The sequence below is a fragment of the Papaver somniferum genome, chromosome 9, assembly GCF_003573695.1.
Source record: "Papaver somniferum cultivar HN1 chromosome 9, ASM357369v1, whole genome shotgun sequence".
NCBI lineage: Eukaryota > Viridiplantae > Streptophyta > Magnoliopsida > Ranunculales > Papaveraceae > Papaver > Papaver somniferum.
In genome coordinates this window covers 73,842,249-73,864,787 of record NC_039366.1, presented here as the reverse complement: position 1 = coordinate 73,864,787, position 22,539 = coordinate 73,842,249, and the positions used below count along the sequence as shown (strand labels likewise).

The window sequence follows — 22,539 nt, the reverse complement described above, 5'->3', positions numbered from 1 at the left end:
TTCTGATGTTGGGCCAAAGACCATGACTTGTTGCTGCTGTGGGCTGTGAGCTAGCTTACTGCCACTGAAGAGGTGATCCTGCTGCTGTTGGAGTTGAAAGATTGAACAAGGCCCAACTGGGCTGTGCAACAAAAGAAAAGGGGATAAAATCCCAACGGGCTTCCCTCCAAAAATAAGTAAGCCTGAACCCATTAGCAAAGCCCAACTGGGCCTTCTTTATTGTCTGTTGGGTTTATATTTTTTCTGGGCTTGTAATATTATTTTAAACCCAATAGTGGGCTTGTGTTTTTGGACTTTTGGGCTTGTAATTTTAATTGGACTGTGGGCTTATAACTTTGAACATTAACTGGGCTTTGTACTCAAAACAGCAACTTTGGAACTTTGAGAACAGAGGGCTTAAAATCTTTGAAAATCTATCAAGTTTTCCAATTTCAAAAACTCCCGTTGGGCTCCTCACTTTCCAAATAACTTGTTGGGCCTCCTGAAGACTATTGGGCTATGCTTTGGGACCTGTTAAAATACCAACTGGGCCTGTTCAAACTTCATCCAAATTCACAGCTGTAGGCTGTTTTTCAAACTGCGTAGTGGGTTGTGCATTCTCCCACCAATGTGGGCTTGCTCCCAATTTTAAAACCAAATTTGCTCCCAATAACCAAAAAATTTCTCCCACATTCAAAACAAATTTTCTTTTCAAAACCCAACAAATCCAAAAAATTTCAAAACCCATCAAAACCAAATTTTTCTGAAAACAATGGGCGAGTATGTGAATAAACCCCGTAGTCTCCATGAATACATGTACTCTAACAGAATAAGTCAGTTATCATGTATCGTCTTACCCCAGACTGATGGCCCATTTGAACTAAACGCAAGCATGATACAAATACTTCCTATATTTCTAGGGTTCGATTCTGAGAATCCCTATAATCATGTAAGAGAGTTTGAACAAATTGTCCGGGATATACAATCTGACTATATGTCTGAAGACTCTTTGAAATTGCGTTTGTTTACATTTTCTTTAAAGGAAAGGGAAAAAACATGGTTTTCCAGTCTGAGACCGCAGTCAATCACCACTTGGGACCAACTCACAAATCAATTTGTCAAAAAGTTCTTTCCCCATCATAGGACCATCTCTATTCGTCAAAGTATTAATTGTTTTGTCCAGTTAGATGGAGAGATACTTTTTCATTATTTTGAACGGTTTAATGATTTGTTGTTTGAGTGTCGTCACCATGGCCTTGAGAAGTGGAGACTGGTCACCATTCTTTATGAGGGACTAGACTTTAAGTCTCGAGCCTTGGTTGAATCTATGTGTAATGGTGAGTTCATTGATAAAACTGTGGACGATGCATGGTCATTTCTAGCTGAAGTTGCAGAGAAAACCCATCAGTGGGAAACCGGTAGGGAAACTAGGACCATGCCACATAATATGGGTAATCACCATGAGTCAGATGTTGATTTTCCCAATGAGTTTAATTCTGGATATAGTGTTTCATACCCTATTGCTGAAAATGTCAATCCATATTCACCTATTTTAAAAGCAGATGTATGGACGAAAAACACTAACGGTCGTGACAAAGTAGGATTTTCATGTATTTGTGATGATGATGATAATGATGATGATGATGTTATGTTAGAAGAACATGTCTATGCTGAAAATGTTATGGAACCTTTGGGTTCAAATACATTATTAGGCTTTTCTACCCCGACCTTCATGAATGATGTTTCTTCTAGTATTCCATATACATGTGATGAGGCTACTGATTTAGATATTGTGCAGTTATCTTGTGAAGAGCATGACTTAGGTAATGTTGAATCTTCTGTTGACACTAAGGAACCTATGCATGAAAATATAGTTGATGTGTCTGATTCCATACTTAAGCCACAATATATTGCTTCTTTTGATGCTGATTTGGATATTTCGGATAACCATGATTCTGAATTTGGACTTGTGCAATTGTTTTGTGATGATAAGCATGCTACACAACTTGATTATGACTTAGAAAATGCTGATGTGACTGATAATATTGGTACTCTTGATCTCATGCATGTGAGAAAATTAGATGTCACCTTCCTACTTAAGTCACAATCTGATGGCCTTCCACCCAACCTAGATTTGGTTTGTAACAATATTGTAAAACCAACTTTTCTGAGAATACCTAATCTAGGCCTGGAACTGTGTGCCTCCCAAGTCCTCTTGGACTATTTTGCATCTAAATACAACACCTTTAAGGAGCCACAGTTGGAATATGCATGTTTGCCCGTCCCTAGCAAAGTCCATTTCGAGTTAGACCTTGTGCATGATGAACCCCAAAACTGTGAGATTTCGTATCCAATAGTATATCTAGTGTAAAATCCAGGTTTAGGGATAGCTCATTTGGTCTTTCACTCTCACTCTCATTTCAGTCCAACTATAGTTGTTTGAAACTGTCTATGTTTCAACACTTTGTCTTTTGGGTTGATCCTCAACTCTTTAGACTGTATGTATATAGTGAATTGTTTGTATATAATCTGGTAGGTAATGTTTAGTGGAATCATATGTTTCTTGTATATATTGTACTAACCCAATGTGAATTCAGTTGAGTTACTGTTGGGTTTTGCCTTGAATAATGGAGTTCAAAACTTGTTTTCGCCAATATCCGGTAATCTCTTTCCTTTTTCTACACTTAGCATCGTTCTCATGGTATGTGTTATAATCATGTTTATCTTTTGAAACATTGAGGACAATGTTTAGTTTAGGTTTGGGGGTGAAAAGTAGACACTTTGATAACATGCTATAATTGAAAACAGAACTCTTTCTTTTTGGGAAAAAAAAATAATCAAAAAATCAAAATAAAAAATTGAAAAAAATTCGAAGAAAAAAACATAAAAATGGAGCTCATTTACCTTGAAATGTTGACTCTTGTGCATGTATGTAAACATAAGGATTCTTAGTCTAGATATTTAGGCGCCCTGATTCTAGCACAATTCACATAGTGATAAGAAACTTGAACGCGCACGATCTACCAATACATGTATAGCCTCAACCTTGAGGTGTTCTATCGGAAGTCGTGATTTCCAATCACTTTAGAATACTGAACGAAACTTGACTAGCTTGTTCTTTGGTTGGTTGGGATAGAAGGTGGAGGTTACATTAAGAAAGACAACCATCGAATTTAACTGGGTGCATCAAAAAGGGCTACCTCTTGCAAAGTGTCATGTAATTTTTTGTTTCTTTTTGCTTATGTATCAAAAGAGTTACCATGTTGTAAATAATTTTTTTCAAGAAAAAAAAAAACGATGTATATATTCAGAAAAAAATCAAAAAAAAAAATCAAGTATTTATCAATTCCATCCTCTCTTGTTCCAAAAATAAAAGAGAGTAGTCAATGTAAATAAGAGTCATGTAAAGAGTCATCTTTTGTGTTTTTGTGTTATAAGCAAGGAAGGGTGTATGCCATTGATGTACAACGCGAGTAATTGTGAAATACCTCCAACTCATTCACAATTCTCGTAAAGTCCGGACAGCTAGCTAGATTTCGACCTCGGTTCTTAGCCTGAGAAACTATCTCTTGGTGATTAGTAGTCATAACATCCGATCTTTCTTTACACATGTGTAGATACACTTTACACTCTTATCACATGTATTTATTTGTTATCAGTGCTAGGATTGTGCCTTTGATAGCTAGATTGACATCTCCATTTTGCTGTGAACTTCTACTGTCTTGCACATGTCACATTTCATGGAATCTGAGCTTATATTTTGTCCTAGAACTTTGTAGGTACGTTCTAAGCAAACCTTCACGAGACTTCAACTCGTCCACTAGGGACACTTAGTGGTTTAAAAGGCTTATTGCATTCGCTAAATGCAATCGAGAGACCAGCGACAGTGGTATAGGTAGGATTTCCTTAGTTTTGTTTTACTTGAGGACAAGTAAAATTCAGGTTTGGGGGTATTTGATGAGTGCCAAATATTGTATATATTTGCACCTTTTTATTGGCATTTAACTCATCATTTGTGCACCATTCATGATGGCAATTATTTGGGAGTGACTATGAGCTTGGATATGACTTTGTAAGTAGTATTACGAAGAGATATATGTCTGAAATGGGAGGGTGCTGTGGGGTTTCAGTTTTTGGAATGAGAGAGATGAAAGTGGAGTTCATCTCTTTTAGAATGTAACCAGAACTAAAGAAATTTTGGACCATCATCATAATATCTTCTCCTACAATGCTCCAATTAGCTCGCAAGAAATTAGGAGGATAACCATTAGAACTAGGGACTTTATAAATACAATGCACGTGAAAATGTTGTTCGTTTTATAATTCGTGATAACTAGAAAAGCACGTAAAAATATAAAAGCAAATTTTCTAAAAGAATCGAAAATTTGTTGTGCAGTGTTAGAGAATAATACAGTGCACTCCAGGCTTGTACAAATGATGGAGACACATCAAGCCGGCCACTTTGTGCCTTACGTGTAATCCAGAAAGAGACCTCACATAAAACAACACATCTATACTTACAAAACCCATCTTCTTCCTTTTTTAACAACTCAGGAGAGGTAACAAAACGGATCTTATTCCCGAAAGAAGGATACACATTTACAACAGTCCATACACAAATTCGTAGCCGCAACATTACTAAATAAATTGCTAGTTAAGACGACACAATAACCTAGCTTAATTGGGGGTCATGGTTTCTAATTGAAGTCGTCACTTAAACAGTCTAAACGTTAACGACTGTTGAGGGTCGTCAATGAAATTTTTTAATACAATTTTTCATACTATCTGGACAAAAAAAAAAGTTAGACTAAAAATTGCAGACAAAAAATCTGGTTTTTTTTTTTAACTCTAATTAAGTAAGATTATCATTAAATAATTAAGATTATCACTAATTAATTAAATTTTAATTCTAATCATTTAGGGGTATTTTAGCCATTTAAAAAGTATTTTTGTAAGGATGACCCAAGGTTCTAGTGACCTTTTTTGTCCTCTAGTACATGACCCCCAATTAATTCGGATGCCCCAATTAAGCTAGGCACAATAAGTATCTATATTTGCTATAAAATATCATTTTTCTTTTTGAAGCATAAAATAGCATCTATTTTACCCGTAGAACTAAAAAAAAAGGTATTTCCAATTATGTCCACCGTACTTTACAAACTAACCAATCGGTCTTGCACGTAAGTTGATTTGCAGTGAAAATATGCTGTAGTACTGTACCTGATTTCTTACTAACTCGAAGTCAGGTGTCAAGATCCCTGCTACATATTTGATGGTATTTGTATGTAGATTTTTGGTAATTAATTCACCTCTGTACCTGATATTTCCAATGTGCACATATAATAGGGGTAGTTTAGTCAGCTAGTCAAACCGCTACCAAAAAGAGGAGTGACTTTAAGGCCAAACAAAGGTTGACAAACTTGAACCACTTTTGAAGTGGGATTAGTTGAGATTTAGTTTCAATATGCTTTAGTTATTAACTACGAGTCCAATGCCAATACAGTCTGGAAAGTTATTGTATCTTTTTATCAAACCAGCAAACTTCTTGGTGAGGATACAACGGTAAACTGCTAGTCATCCATCCTCGTCTCTTTCCCATTAGGATCAAAAGCAATATGAGCTCGGGAGCATGGTAGCTTTTTTCCATGCACATTTTCTCTGTTCGAACCCCTAAAGATTTTTTGTCTTTTGAATAGGTTGGGAAGGAAATGGCCCTTGTAGCAGCCTTTGAAAATTAGGGATGATCCTTTTTTTTGTTTCTTTGACAAACATCAGGGGTAATATCGTAACAGTCAAATTGGTCCCCGTCCCCAAAACTCTCTTTCAGATGTTGTGGAGAGTGGATTAGGAAAAAGAGACGACAGAGAGACACTGTTTTTAAGCTCTTGGACTTTTCTGTCTCCCTCCCATTCCCTTCTCCATGTCTCTCTCCACTTTCAGCAATATCAATTCATGGAGATCGTCTCGAAAGAAAGGTTAATATTAGAGAGTGTCTCAGCCAGCTTTTTTATTTACTCATTTAACAAAAAAAAAAAAAAAGTAACCCACATCCCGCACAAAATATTACTGCACTATCTTACTGTTGACTTGGCATTACAAAAATGAATCAATATGGTGAAGAAACAAAGTGCAATTCTACTATGAAGTGTTGTGATGTTTAATGATGGAGAGAAAAGAAGCATGATGTCCAAAAAGAATTTCTCAGTGGGACTGGGGAGTTTCTCTTCAAAAGTTGATATTTGAGGCCATCCGATTCCCATCCCATCTCATCCCCACTCATCGCCTCAGCATCTCACGTGCGAACCACTCTACACTGATAAATCCACTAACCATAATAATACTTAAGTAATTAAGAAAGAAATTTACATGAGCAAAGGGCGTTTCAGTAATTTCAAGTTCAAGTCCTTTGAGTAAAATGTACTACTCTCCCCACTTTGATGATCCATTTCCTTCCTTGGCAGCTGCCTTCACATGCTCTGGAACAAAGACAAAAGTAATTGGATTTCAGAAGTATCCCCTGTTTGGTTCTAAATTCCCTCCCTTCTACAAGATAGATATGGTCTTCATCTTCTGTCCAAACACTTAAATACCCACCTCTCAATCTTTTTTATTCTTCTTCTTCTCTGTTACTACCAGTACTTCTCCTCCTCCTCCTAGATTTTCTCCATTTTCTACAACTATTCATTCAATTAATACAGATATTTTTATGTGTTCTCTTACTCTCAACTATTCATTATTTCATGGCTGCTACAACAACTTCACGAATGTTTCAGAATAATAATGAAATTAGCAGACAGGAAATTCAAGGTGCCATTGCCAAAGCAGTTGAATTAAGAGCTTTACATGCTTCTTTAATGCAAAATAACAACACCAACAATAGTCCTGCCAATCTTAGAGTTTACCCTACCTCTGCTTCTCCTTCAATTTTTCGCCATTCTTCTCAATTATCTTCCCAAGAATATCCTGTTTTTACTCCTGTAAGTTTCTATCTTTTCTCTTTATTTATTGATTATCCATGAATTACTGGAGATGGGTTTTTGTTTTTTAATTCATCATATTTACTGTTACAAATGAAGAATCTTTAGTTTCTTATATTCTGACGGTAAAACTATGAATTTTAATCCTGTTTGAATTTCTATACTGTAATTGAACTGAGATGGCTACTTTTGAAACAGAGTTATGAAGAAGATCCATTACCTGGGTATCAACAAATTCAATTGAACAGTCAAGTTTTATCAGAAAATTGGGATGGATTTGGTTTAGAAAGAGGAGTAGATGAAGATGAAACGGATTATATATCAGACTACAAAAAGGAGCCATCTTTAAGGAACACATTATCACCAAGTTCATTTAACAGAATGAATCCAACTTTTGAAGATCATAAATCCTTCGCAAGTTCTTGTACAAATCATCTAACTGTTCTTCAATCGTCACCAAATATAGATATTTTTAAATCAAGTAGAAGAATTGCTTCAGAAGAAATCAAATCTGTTACTACTTGTAATAGATGCAAACCAGCAACTATTAGTACTGAAGCCGAAATTTACAACAACAATATGATTATTAATAATAGCAAGAGTTCAAGTAATTTACCTCCTGTTTCAGATTCTCATTCACTTTCTCACCAATCGTCACAAACAAAGAACAAAGGGCAAATTCTTACGAGATTATTCGCTAAATTGAAGAAGAAAAACAAGAGTGAAAAATCGCCAAATCGAGCTGAATCCGAAGATATGTCACAAATGTTTAAGGAGTTAGGAATTATGTCCGTTGAATCATTGAAAAAAGAGTTATTGGAAGCTAATGAGAATAAAACTGCAGCTTTAATGGAGGTTGCTGAAATGAAATCTTCCTTAGGTGAGCTTAAGCAAAAATTAGAGTACTTGGAGAATTACTGTGAAGAATTAAAGAACGCTCTGAAACAAACAGTTCAAGGGAGAGAAACCCAAGTTTCTGAATTGTCTGGAGGAGGAGTGCATTCTAAAAGAGGAAAATCAATTGAAATCAGTAGAGAAGATTTTATGCCGGTTAGTCATGAAGCAATGGTGGAAGGGTTTTTACAGATAGTATCAGAAGCGAGATTATCAGTGAAACATTTCTGCAAAACTCTAGTTAGTCAAATCGAAGAAACAGATTCTAATTTAATGGATAAGTTGAATTTACTTCTTCAACCATACAAACTGAATTTGAATTCCAGGTATTCCAAGTCAGTTCTTTATCACCTGGAAGCTCTTATTAATCAGTCACTTTATCAAGATTTTGAGAATTGCGTTTTCCAGAAAAATGGAACACCAAAAGTATTGGATCCTAACAAACAAAGAAAAGCGCAGTTTTCATCGTTCGTAGCTTTAAGAAATTTGAGTTGGAATGAAGTTTTAAGAAAGGGGACGAAATATTACAGCGAGGAATTCAGTAAATTCTGTGATCAGAAAATGAGTTGCATAATATCTACACTGAACTGGAGTAGACCGTGGCCTGAGCAACTCCTTCAGTCATTTTTCGTTTCGGCAAAATGTATTTGGTTGCTCCATTTGTTAGCGTTTTCATTCAGTCCACCTATATCGATTCTTCGAGTTGACGAGAACAGGAATTTTGATTCTCATTTTATGGAGGATATTTTGATGGAACGGCAGAAGTTGCAGCAGTCTCCGGTGAAAGTAAAAATCATGGTAATGCCTGGTTTTTATGTGCAAGATAAGATTCTCAAGTCTAAAGTTATCTGTGGGCATGAACTGTAATATTGTAAGTTTGTAACTTATAGTTAATGAAATTCATTAAATTCTCTAATGCTGAATTGTGTTTGTTCTACTTTGGAGCAGCCGAATTAAGGATGTACAATTTGTTTGTTCTTTGAATAGTTTCAAATAGATTTCAGATTTAGGACATTAATTGTTGAAAATAAATAAGGAGCTTCATTCCTTTTCTTTAATGTGTGTGTTTCAAACTGAGAAAGGAAAAGTTGGCTGGACTGTAAACTTTTGAAGCATGATGTCTCTCTCTTTTACACACATAATTGCCAGATAGTTGCATTCCATTTCTCTGCGAATGCAGTTTGTATTTAAAACAGTGACTTTATGATAATTTATTTATTTATTTATTTTTGACACGAGCAGTTGGGGTGACTTTATGAAATTACCAACCCGGCAACCACTGGTTCCTACATTGTGTCTATGGTAGGAGGGGGAGTGGGCTAAGATGATGGGAACACAAAAAATAATTATTAGGGAGAGAGACTCTGAGAGTCCGCGTAATACGAGTTTTATGTGTTAACATCTTCAGAACTCATACATCGGATTCATCTAGATGAGTTGGATCGACCGGTACAAGAGACACCAGCAACTATATCAACTATAGGGACTACGGAATGAGTATTTTTAACGGTTATTCACTGCCCAAGTCAGTGAGAGACTAGTTTAACGAGGGACTTTGTTACTGTGATGAGTAAATCTAATAATATAAGCTGTTGATTTTCAGCTGTTTTTTTTTTCTTTTAAAACTCAAGCGGCTAAATATTAATCGCTTTACCTATTTTTTTTTAGGTTAGTTTAATATCAAAACTTGTAAATGATCCATTTTTAAAGAATTTTAAATTAATAAAACTCTGAAAAATATTCCTAGGAGCCATATCCTCGGACATTTAGGATGTTTTTTCCCCAAGCAATCAGCCGCCTAGTGAAGACCGTCGATCACTCATTTGATCCAATGAGTGTGTGAGTGATTTCAGGGGAAAGTGGGGAGGTCCACTACCCATAATGGCACCTGATTTTCTCAAATCCAGTGAGACTCGTTCATATTGAATGAGAATCCTCACTTCATAGCCCTTGCTCGACCGACACATACCCTGCATTTTGTGACCTAAAAATTACCACATATTTAACCAACCTTTTCCCCCTCTTTTTCGTGAATTAAAAATATATATTACCCAACCGAATAGAAATAAAACTGACAAAAGGATTACCTAGCATGTTGACTGCTCATCACTAGGAACATTCCCTTGATAAGATCACCAAACAATAGTCTTGCAGTATTGTTTTCTTCTGTTACAGCTATATTGTTTTTATTCCTCCATTTAACTTACCTAATAAAATAAAAGGACTTGTGAAATTGAGTATTGTTTAGAGAAGATTTCCTTGCATCCATAGATGCTCTCTGCCACCTAATTTTCAGTTCTGTTAATAAATTTGAAACTTAAAAAAATTCGAACATTCCTTCACGATCTTCATAGTGTTTCACCATTCCCTGATCTGCCAAGGCATCAAAGTTTCCTTTCCTTTAGTAAATCTTATCGTTCTTTCGCAGTCACCTTCAATCCAAAAATTCTTCATTTGCTCTTCTCTAGCCCATTCAGCTCCCTGCAAAAGAGATATTGCTTCTGCTTTTTCTAGAATGTAGCTTTGAACACTCCTAACTTGGCTCATTTTCCATCACATGCATCATTTCTCAAAATCAGACCAAAGCCAACATATGAAGTAGAAGAAATCAAAGAAGCATCAAAGTTGAGTTTTAGACAATTCATGAATGATTTTTCCCAAGGAATTCTTGGGCCTGAAATTGAACAGTTTTGATTTATATTTGGGTTACTTTTTTCAGAGTGACTACACCAGAAATTTGGATGCCTCTCTATAAAGATAGATGTTTGTATGGAAGAGGTAGATTATTTATCCTCAAAAGTCCTGGTGCACATTCCTTTCCAGATGAACCAACACTTAGTTGCACAAATTTCAGCCACAAGTTCATTTTCTGCAATCCATAACTCATAATGTTCTTGAAAGCACATGTTCTCAATATTACTCATAATTCCACCTGCGAAAGGAGGCACCATTCATGTTGACATTTTATACTAGCATTCAAATAACATGTGATATAATAAAGAATCAGAGTTATCATTACAAAAATAAAGTTCGTCTCTATTGTATCCACATAACATTCCATCATTTGTTTAACTGTCAAAGTATTGTTTAAGCATTTCCAAAGAAATAATTTTATTCTTTGAGGCAATCTTGTTTTACAGAGTTTATCTTTTTCCCCAACAACATTATGAACTCCATTTAGTTTATCATACAAAGATTTCACAGTGAAAATGTCATTTTTAATTAGTTTCGATCTTGGTCTTTCCTATTCTAGAGCATTATTCAAGTATATAAAAAGTTTATATTAATGATTGACTGAGATATAACATGAGTAAAGTTAGTATTAATTAGATTTTGGTTCCACTTATTTTGTATCAGAGTTAATCAAGTTTGATACAAGTGTTAACGAGTTGTTCATGTTATAACATAATTGATCCAAAGTAATATCTACATCAGGTATCTATTAATCAATCCATGTGTTTGTATATTGACCATCTCCTACTTCCTAAAATGAATATCTATGAATCAGTTTCAAACTCTGCAGCACACACTTCCACATCCAAGAAGAGCTGGTAGTGTTTTTCAAAGTAAAAGTTGACTTGTTTATAACGTATTTTCCTTTCAACATTTGAAACCACTATGAAATAGGTCGACTCACAATTTTCCAGAAAATTTTAACTATCATTGAGTGTTCCATTTTATTCGCTTCCTTAAAAACCCAAACCACCCATACTTATTGGTTTACAAAGAAAATTCCAAGATTTTATATAACAACCTTTGGAATTAAACTCCATATCATACCAGAAATTTAACTGGATTGAATTGATTATGCTAGTTACTTTCTTAGGAATTTTAAAATATCCCATTTGGTAGACAGGAAGACTGGCCAAAATCAATCTATTGAGAACATATACTTGGCTAATTAAGAATCGTACTTTTCCATCCTTTCACCCTTTCCTCCATTTTTTGATCAGTTGACTCAAAAGTTTGAAATTTTGATCTGTCAATGAATAAAGTTGACCCTAAGTATGAAAAGATACCCGATTCATCAAAATTAATTAATTGTCCATAAACCAAACTAAATTCTCTTAAGACATTGACTGATTTTACAACTTTGCAGATTTGCCACTGTAAAGATAAGGCAATCATCTGCCGAAGAAAATGAGAAATAAGTTTACTATTTTTACTAATTCTGATTCCTTGTATCTATTTCAATTCTTCTTATCTATCAAATATCTAGAAAAAACCTCCATGCATATATGAAATAGATAGGGTGATAAAGGATTCCATGCCTAAGATCTTTGTTAGGTTTTAAAAAAATCCCAAATATTACTATTTAAAAGCACAATTATAAAACAAGTTGAAACATGTTGTCTGATTAACCCATACCAATCAATACAGAAACTCAAAATCTTAATTGCTTTTATTAGAAAATCCTAGTTGATCCCATCGAAAGTTTTCGACATGTCAATCTTTACTGCTAATCCCTCGATTTTAGTCGTCTTATGATTCAATGTATAGATTAAACCATGTGCAATATTAATGTTATCGGAAACCTGTCTTGCAAGTAAGAAAGATTATTGAAAAGGTGATATCAATTTATCTAGAAAAACTTTCATCCTATTTGCTGAAAGTTTAAAAATAACTTTATATGGAATATTCAACAGAACTATAGGTCGAAAACCAGTTGGCGCTTTAGGATCTTTAATGTTTGAAATTAAATATTTGAAAGTTTAATTTAGGTTTTTGGAAAAGTAGAAGTCGTGTACCATACCTACTAAAGACCAGTTATGTTTAAAAAAAAATTGGAAATCCATCAGGACCTGGAGATTTTTTTCGTTTCTTGCTTTTGACCACATCCCAAATTTCCTCCCCAGATGGCATTTCCATCAACTTAGCAGTATATAAATCAGTTACTCCTACAAATAGATGAGAAAAAATGTCATTATTTTCATTTGTAGGCATAGCCTGAAACAAGGTTTTGAAATAACATTTCAGAACTTCTGCAATTTTCGTTTTAATATCAAAAATTTCCTCTATTGCAAAGTTTAACAAGCAATATATTTTGTTTCTTTTTCTTCTCATCAGAGTTTTTAGATGGAATTATCTTGTACCTTTTTCCCCCTAGATTAACTATATTATCTCTAGAAAGCTATTTTTCTATTTCTTTTCAGGTATCATAAAGTTTTTCCAAAGTATTCATTGTTGTATTTATCTTGTTTTGAGTATACCTATTTGGTTTTACTTTATTTAGTTTCTCCAGATTAGAATGAAGTTCTTTAATTTTCTTCTTTGGTAATCCAAAACATTATTCTTCCAAAAAGTTAATTGATTACCAAGTTTTCTAATTTGTGTATCATAGAAATTGTAGGATTAGTAGTATCAGTACTCCAGAGTTAATTAGTTCAACACACCAATAATTTTTTAACCAAGTATCAAAAAACTTGAAAAAGAAAGAGAGATTATTGTTCTTATTCCCTTTCGTATTTAAAAGATGAGGGCTATGGTCAGACCACCCTAATGGAACTAGCATCTTTTAAACTGAGTCTCTAAATTGATTATTGTCATCTGTATTAACAAATATCTAATCTTTCTTGTATATTTTCAGTTCCTTCCAGGTGAATTTAGATCCCTCGTAATCGTCATCCTCTACAGAAAATCTCAAGGAGCTTTTTAAAAGGTTCATCCTCACTTTCAACAAAAGGAACACCTCCTTGTTTTTCTCCCTTTAAAAGCATTTGGTTACAATCTCCTATAATTATCCATGGAGATTCACGATCCGAGCAAATTTTATTATCTATTAATATATAATATCATGAAAAATTAATAAAAAAAATATTATAAGATATTTATTTAGATAATTAATGATGTTATGAGAAATTAATAGAAAAAAATTATTATAAGATATTTATTTAGATAATTAATGATGTTATGAGAAATTAAAAAAAATATTAGAAAATTAGTAGGGAATTAATAGTACAATAGGAAAATTAAGACCGTTGGATGTGTTTCTAACTTTCAATCAAAGACATCACTTTTTGTGGACGACTACAACATTTTATTTATCTACTGCAAAAACAAATATGTTCTTTATCTTGCCTAAATTATCCAAACTTTGTTTTGTATTGTAGATATCTAAAAGTCTACATGTGTGTCTTGTCACTTTAATGGAAAAACACATAAAAACACTAATGATGCAATGATTTTTGGGGAATCCATATATTAACAATTCAGGTAATTACTTGAATATCTTTTTTATTAAGAATTAAGGAGTGGGGTTGTGATACCACCGTCTGTAATTTATTGTTAAACCATACCTTATGTAATTTTCTACAGAAAGGCTAAATGAATCAAACACTTTCATCGTGAGCCTGAAATTTAACAATGAAATTGTAATCGTTACTGACACTCGTATTTTTATCCCCCTTGGGTATGGCATATACAAAGAGCATGAAAAGGTTGAATATCCATATGGAAGTAAGTAAAATTTCAAACGGTTCTCATCTGAGTATCTATAAGTTTAGGTACCATATTTGGAGAAAAGGTAAACCTGAAAATTCTAAAGACTGGACAAAATTATATAATGACTTTGTAAGGAGTGGTAATCCGAGGTGTGCAGATGCATCGCCTAATGTCAGAAATTTTGCCACGTGATCCAACGTCTCAAAAGATCCTTCACTTGGCGTTTTATTGCATGATTATCATTCAAGAAGAGTTTCCAAGACGATACTTGAATCAATTGTCATAATATCATGCTATAGTTATGAAGCAGACGACTTTAACATCCCGCGTCTTATGTTGTGTGATAATATGGACAAGACAATTATAGATTTCCCATATTATGGATTCTCAGGATCATGTTACGATGATGTGCATGTGTTTTTACAAGTCAATTATTTTGAAATATGAGTACTGATGCAACATTAATAACTTGTGATAAGTGCATATCATTAACAGTCGTAGGGCCGAAATGGATAGATTAAATAGGAAAGTATTATTAGGAATGCTTTTGGGATGTTTTGAGGGCTGACAAGATGATAAAATAGTATCATGAAGTAGAGAGTGTTTACGGCTAGGAGTTTAGTTGTTCATGGCCGTTCCTATAAAAACAACACAACAACAACAACAACAAAAAATAGTGAGTTTGTCGATTCTTACCTAATACAAGTTATGGATGGAAGATTATTTGATTGTTAAGGTGTTTAAACTTCTTGATTTCTTAATCCTTTTTTTTAGAGTTCATCATCTTCATCATGGACTATGAAGGAGAAAAGTAACAGGTTTGTTTATCTTTTTCTTTTAATGAATAGTTGTTAGATTTAGGTTCATTTATGGGTGGAAATTTGACATTTGCATGAGATGGCGTCTCCTTATATCTTGTTTTTAAACATTTGAATCCTATGCAACCCTCAAAATCAAAAATAGGATTCTTAAAAGGGGCTTAATGATGATGCATATGTTGGAGGACTCAAAGATGGTAATTTGTTTTTCGTTCTTATATTCAAGACTAATTTCGCGCACAAGACAAAATGATTTCATTAGTTGTTTAAAATTTCTGGTTACCTATATAACAAAATTCAGTTTGTTTTTGTTTTTATTCTAATCAAAAAAAAGGAAAGAAAATTATATCATATCTAATCCTACATAAAATCTAGTATTTGTAAAAAAAAAAACTCTTATTTAGTTAGAATAAAAACACGATGATGATTGATCATCGTGTTAACTGAGTACTACCATTGATCAACAATAAGTGCATCATGTATACCTCGCACCAAGTTTTTTCTGCACAACAAAAGTCTGCTCATAGTAGGACAAAGCTACAATTCTATAATATTCGCAATAAAGAAATCCGGTGGCAGAACTACTCTTTTAGATACACTTTTTTTATCACTAAAATATGCAATAACTCTTGAATAATTTTGTCTTAATGTTATGCAATTCTTAAATTTCATTTCTATATACTTTTTTTTTGGTAATAAGAATGTAAGATACACAGTATATTTCAACGGTCACCTAGTAAATTAATTATGGTGTGTTTAAGCCAATGGTAAATTATTTCTATCTTAAACAATTTTGTTTTAATGATGTATGAATATATAGTTTAGCTATTAAAAGTCGATATTAACTATTTCATGCTTTAAGAATCCTATATTTTAGGTATTATTAGACGTGATATATATCTAATTATGTTTTTAGAGATTTAGAATAAATTAAATATATATTTGTATACACTAGATAACCGATCGTTCAAAACAAGTGCGCACTCTTTGAATGAGTGTGCCCGATATTGGACTCTTTTTATTCCCATGTCCATAAAAACATTTTATATGCGCAAACTGGATAGAAGCATGAGGCTTTATGGCTCTATCAAACTACTTAAAATAATTGTAGTAGGGATATGCACATTCAATCATTAATTTAAATTAGCTCTTTTTATTCTTTTTCTTCTAATATAGCTTTTATCAAGAGACCCACCGGGAGACTGTTCAAACATACCATGCCGAGTCAGAGACAATTCCTAGATGGAGGAAAAGTTACAGAAGAATATCGATTCAACAATAACTATTTGGATTATCTCGATCAGTTTTGAGGACTTGACTTTCCTTGTTGCATTGATGAATTCTATCGAAGCAACTGGCAAACAAATGATAACTTTGCGTGCCAGTCTTTCATTTGAGATTTTTTGTTTTCTATTTTGGAACATACAAAAACTATACACCATTATTTTTTGCTGCAATAAACTGATGATGGAACATAGAAGTGTAGCGCATCGGATGTTTGGGACAATTGTTTAATATGAAATCAAACCTTAAAATTTTAGTCTGATATGTCGTTGCCTCTCATTTTTCTTGCTTGAGTTTTAAACGAGTTGTTGAACTTGAACATGGTATAAAGTTAGGATATGGTAAGGGATGTTTTATATTGAAAGTAAAATCTATTCATTTATGAATCTTCACCCACCTTAAAAGTGTGAAGAACATGGATATTATGGCCACATTAATGAAAGTTGATAAGATATGGAGCATAAAAGAACCTCTTTCATTTTATATTTACAACCAAATAATACTTGTAATATTAATACCACAATAAAGTTTTACAATGTACTTGATAAGCAAGTTGATACCATTTAATTTTTTTTAACGATGTAACATCAAATAGAAAAGCATAATGGGCCAATATGACTGTAAAATTTAACTTGTAGTATATATCTGTTTATATGTTTGTGATGCGACAATTGAATTTTCTTGGAGACTCCAAGACTATAAATTTTATTCCATTAGTGGAAGACCCTTGTGCGGACTGATCTTTGTTTACCATCCTAGAAACCCATTCGCCTTTGAGTTTGAAAATGAGAGGGTACCAAGTACACCACCAACTTTTTCGTTCGGAAACCTATTTGGACAAACTTGTTACAATCAGTAGTAAAGATCAACAGTTGAGATCTTGCACTTGATATGTGAGTAGGTTTACTTGGACGATCTCAAAAATCAATATCCAGGAATCGACCTAGTATGTACCAGAACCGTACACGAACCAAATTCCAACAAGAACAAGTATGGTAATCTATATCTTTAAAGGTACGAATTCTCAAGAATAAATCTTGCAGGTTTTATATAGATTTAAGCTTGAAAATTGTCTAGGTTATTTATCAGATCACGTGCTTTTACTTTAATTATAGCAAACACGATTACAATGCATGATTAACAAGTAAATCAAGACATATAGAGTTTTGTTAATTAGGAAAACTGCAATGTGCTGAAAAACTCTGGGATCTAGTTCAGTTTGAACAACGCATTGTATTAAGACTTTACAAACACTAGCCTACTATCAGACTTCGGACTAGAATGTAGATGAGATATAATTAACCATTAAAGAAATTAAGCTTCAGTCGTGCCCCTTACGTCTCTTGGATCTCGCAAGACTCCAATCACTTGATTCCCCCGACGTCCTTTACTAGCTTAAAAGTATGCTTCAACCTAAGTGAATACTTATAAGCTATTCCGCTTTCACAAAATACTTATATGATTTATCTTTAGATATGAATCAAGATTTTGGAAATACTGTATTTTTTTCGAAGAGCATGGCACATCAACATTTGGAAGTTGTGAATACAAACACAAAAACAAAAAAAAATTACTTAGGGGGAGAAGAAAGACAGAGATTTTTGCTTTTGTTTTTCTTCTTCTGATTATTTGATTAACTTGAAGTATATATACAGAGGGGTTTTTAGAAATGGCTGCTACTCCTACAATGACAGCCAGTCATACTTCACCATCCCCTTCTTCTACAAACGAAGCAACAACTATTCAAGTTCCTGCATCACTTTATGTTGGTGATCTGCATTTCGATGTGACTGATTCACATTTGGATGAGTTATTCTCTAGGTTGAAGAATTTTGCTTCCGCTCGGGTTTGTAGAGACTCTGCAACTAGACGATCTCTTAGTTATGGTTATGCTAATTTCATTACTCCTGAAGATGGTATTCATATTCATCCAAAACGATTTTTTTTGGTTGTTTGTTTGATTTTATGATCTGGATTTGGTTTTCTTAATGGAATTGGAGATCATTGTTTGATTTTTTTAGAATTCGGAAGAATTTGAGTAAAATTTTGGGATCATATGATATTATTTATTTATTTGTCATTTTTTGATTTCTGTGTTTGTATTTGGTGCTGAGGATAGTAATTCAGGCAATTGAGAAGACTAATCAAACTTTACTGAATGAGAAATCAATAAGGGTTATGTGAATACAAACAAAGTTTTCATAGAAGACAGTTATATACAGATACAGATTATGGCATTCGAAGGAGTTTCCTTCGGCGGGTATCATCTTTTCTATCCATATGATTTTCCATGAACTTTTTTATGCAAGAATATTTCGCAAGTCATTATGTTGTCAAAGAATAATTGCGTATACCGGATGCAATAAATAATTGTGCATATTTGCTGCACAAAATGTTTTAAAAAAGTGGATATTTATTCCTCATCATCAACCAATATGGATACTACTAGAGATTGAGTTGTGCATATTTGTTACACATATCTAGTTTGTGCATATTTTTTGTACACATGCATGATTTTCCATTTCAGGAATATTTATTACGACACCTGTTGTTTCTTATTATATTTTGTGTTATTCATTTGTAAAAATTTGTTTTGTTAAATGATGAATCTTCACTACACCTTTATTAAATTTTCCTAGTATTTGAAGGTAATCATCGTAGTTTAAGCAAATGGATTTTACTCTTACTCTAATGTAAGTGCCGAAAGAGTCTAATTTAGGGATTGGTTGAACTGTTGAGATTGTTATTACTGAATTTTCTGATATCAAAATGTCTGATTTCTACATAGTAGGGTTTCCATTTGATCATTAGATGATGATCGGAAAATATGATTTGCCCATTCACTTTTTCTCTCAATCTCGATCTGTTTCTTATTCACTCTTTCTCTCAATCTCGATATGTTCTTCTCATTCTCTCCTCTATCTGTTTCTCAGAAGAAAAAAATGAGAATGCTAATTTTGGTATGATTAATAATTTAAATATAGTTAATCTTCATCAACAACAAGAGAAGACTGAATGAAACTAATTGGAATCCGAGCAACAAGCTGGGCTCCAAGCCTCCAACCCTCTAAATTTTGGTATATTAACTTTTTTGTATATGATGTCAGAAGCTAAAATAAGAACGATTTTTTGGGCACCACTGTTTTTTAGGGGGGACCATGGTTTTATTTTGGGTAAAGACATTAGAAGTAAATCTAGGTCACCCCATATCTAGATTTTATATTAATACCTAAACTACCCTCATAATTAATTTTAGGTTATGATTAGTGAAATGATTTAGTTGAAAATAATTAGTGAGATTAAATTAAAAGATGAGTTTTTTATTAGATGAGTATAATTATTGAGAGAGTAAAGTTAGAGAAGATGAAGGAAAAAAACATGGAAAATAAAAAAAAAATCCAATTCACTAACTTTGGGTATTCAAGTGATGAAAACTCATTTGATTCTTCATCTCCATCCTCTTCTAGAGTGTTAATCTTCACAATGATTCGGGTATCAGTTATTTATTATATGGTGATTCTATTCTTCCCCAAACTCAATCTCAAGATGAATATGATGGATTTTATCAACCACAACCGGAGGAAGAGTATTTGGGTGTCCAGGTATGCTCCAAACTTAGATAATGTATGTTGAATTGGTCAAAACTTTCCTAAAAATGTAATTTTTTCAAGTGGATTTGGGACGATTCGGTTACCCTATGTGAAGAACATCTAACCAAACTCTTTTGAAGGTGTAGTTCGGTTCCATCGTGTGAAGAACAGGTAACCAAACTCATCTGAAAGTGCAGTTCGGTTACTTGGTCCAAACACGCAGGTTACCGAACTTTCTATTAATGGAAGTTTCTAGGATTACCAGTGTTATGTTCGGTTGGTTCGTAACAAATTAACAAACCGAACTTTACGTAAAAATTAGATCTAACTTGGTGTAAAAAGTTCGGTTGGTGCAACCAATTAACCAATAACTAACCGAACTTACATACAAATAAGAGTTAACTTAGTTTACAAAGTTCGGTTGTTTCGCAAACTGCATGTTTACGAACTAGCTAACCGAACTTTACATAATATAAGTGTATAATAAGTGTATTAAGTTAGGTTGTTTCGCAAACTCGAAACAACAGCATAAACAACCGAACTTAACAAACAATTTTTTTTTTGAAGTTCCAGGCTTCTATTCGGTTACCTAGATAAAATAGGAAGTAACCGAACTGTTTATTTGTTATTTGTTCGGTTACATGTCAACTTTGCTTTATGAACCGAACCTTGGGTTCGTTTATTGCGATAAAATTTACAAGTAACTGAACTCTAATGTAATTCCAATTGATGTTGTTACATTTCTTGTAGATAGAATGCCAACCTATACCAATGGATGATCAACCTTCTCCGGTTGATATGTTGTTCGAAGATACATCTCATCACCATGCTAATGAGTTGGTATTTGACTTACCTATTGATGCGAAGAATTGGGATAAAGAACATGCTAAGAGAGTCAAGTGCGTCTTAGTTTTGAATGGAAAAGAAAGCCAAACTCATTTTGAAATGGTTTGTGAGAGAAGTGGAGATCCCGATGTTAGTCACAAGAGGAAGGGTTATGAGTATAAAGGAAAGACGACGAGGAAGAACACAACATGCTCAAAGAAAATTAAATGCCCGTTCAAGCTAGTATTTAGCAAGAGCAAATTAACGAAGAAATGGTTTCTAACTATGGATAAGGTGGTATGTCATCATAACCACCCTCGTCCGGAAGATCTTGAAGGACATGTAATGGCCGCAAGGCTCACTCCTCAAGAAATGGAAAAAATTGCTAAGTATAGGAAAATGAGTATTCCACCTACCGTTATGCTTCGCTTATTAAAGGAAGATAACCCGGATAACGTATCATCTTTGTCCACCATTTAAAATGAAATTGAGAGAATTAAAATGAATGAATGGAAGCATAGACAAGTAATGCAACAATTTTTTTTTGGCTCTAGAGAAAGACTACGCGGTTCAAAAGAAGGTTGGTCCGGAAGAAGAAATAACTCATCTCTTCATTGCTCATCCGAAGAGTGTTCAATTGGCTCAATCCTTCCATGAAGTTCTTACAATGGATTGCACTTACAAGACAAACAAATACGAGATGCTATTGTTGAACATTGTTGGTCGTACGTCGACGAAGTCACCGTTTACCGTTGCCCTTTGTTTTCTAAAGGTCGAGCAAGAACCAAGTTACACTTGGGCGCTACAACAAGTGAAGGCAATCTAACGAGATGATGATATCCTCGGGGTTATCGTGACGGACAATGAAGTAGCATTGATGAACACAATAGAGAAAGTCTTCCCATTGGCACATAATATGCTTTGTACATTTCATATATGGTGCAATGTGATGAATAGGTGCAAGCCTCAACTTTGTCCACCTAAGAGGAAAGGATTGGAAGAGATTAGTAAGCTACCGGAAGATGAACAAGCGGATGCAAAAGAGGCATTCGATAAACAATACACCATAAATCACGCTGAATGGATTGCATTCTCCGGGGAATAGGAGGCATTGACTTGGCCTCTCACCGAAGAAGAGTATTATCTAAATATTGTCGAATTTAGAGAACATTGGTCTAGCCCCGAATATCCGGAGGATATGATAACTTATGTGGTGGAGAAATGGTTGGAACCGCACAAAGAGCGCTTCGTTTATGCTTTTACCAACAACTATAAACACTTTGAGAATCAAGCGACAAGTTTGGTAGAATCGGCTCACCAGCGGTTGAAGAAAAATCTCTTTGGATGTGTCGATAATTTTGTGGTTGTGTTTAACGCAATGGAGAGTTACTTCAACCGCAATATTGAGAGAATTAAAGAGAAGTTCCAAAAAAGCCTCATCATGAAGTACAAAAAGCTTGTAGACAAAGGTGGTAACATCAAGAAAATGGAGGACCTTCGGTTTTTCAAGGGACTCCACTATAATGTTTCACATGCTTGCATTAAGAGGTTAATGGTTGAGGTGAATTTGATCGACATATGGGGAACCAAGCCGGACGAGGTGTGTGTTTGCAACATGATGAAGTTTATGGGACTCCCTTGTCGCCATATGATAGCTAAGTATGAACATGGCATAATCCATTTAAGAGATATAGATCCACATTGGCAACAATTAAGTTTTGTCCCTCCTCC

The 22,539-nt window shown here is 34.0% G+C and overlaps 1 protein-coding gene across 1 annotated transcript; it reads left to right on the top strand.

Moving 5' to 3' along the window:
• Positions 1–6,443: 6,443 nt before the first annotated feature.
• LOC113313331 (IRK-interacting protein-like) lies at positions 6,444–8,908 on the top strand. Its single transcript, XM_026562095.1, has 2 exons — positions 6,444–6,956; positions 7,155–8,908. The coding sequence occupies exons 1-2, from the start codon at positions 6,720–6,722 to the stop codon at positions 8,715–8,717; spliced, it is 1,800 nt and encodes a 599-aa protein (XP_026417880.1). The 5' UTR covers positions 6,444–6,719; the 3' UTR covers positions 8,718–8,908.
• Positions 8,909–22,539: the final 13,631 nt, after the last annotated feature.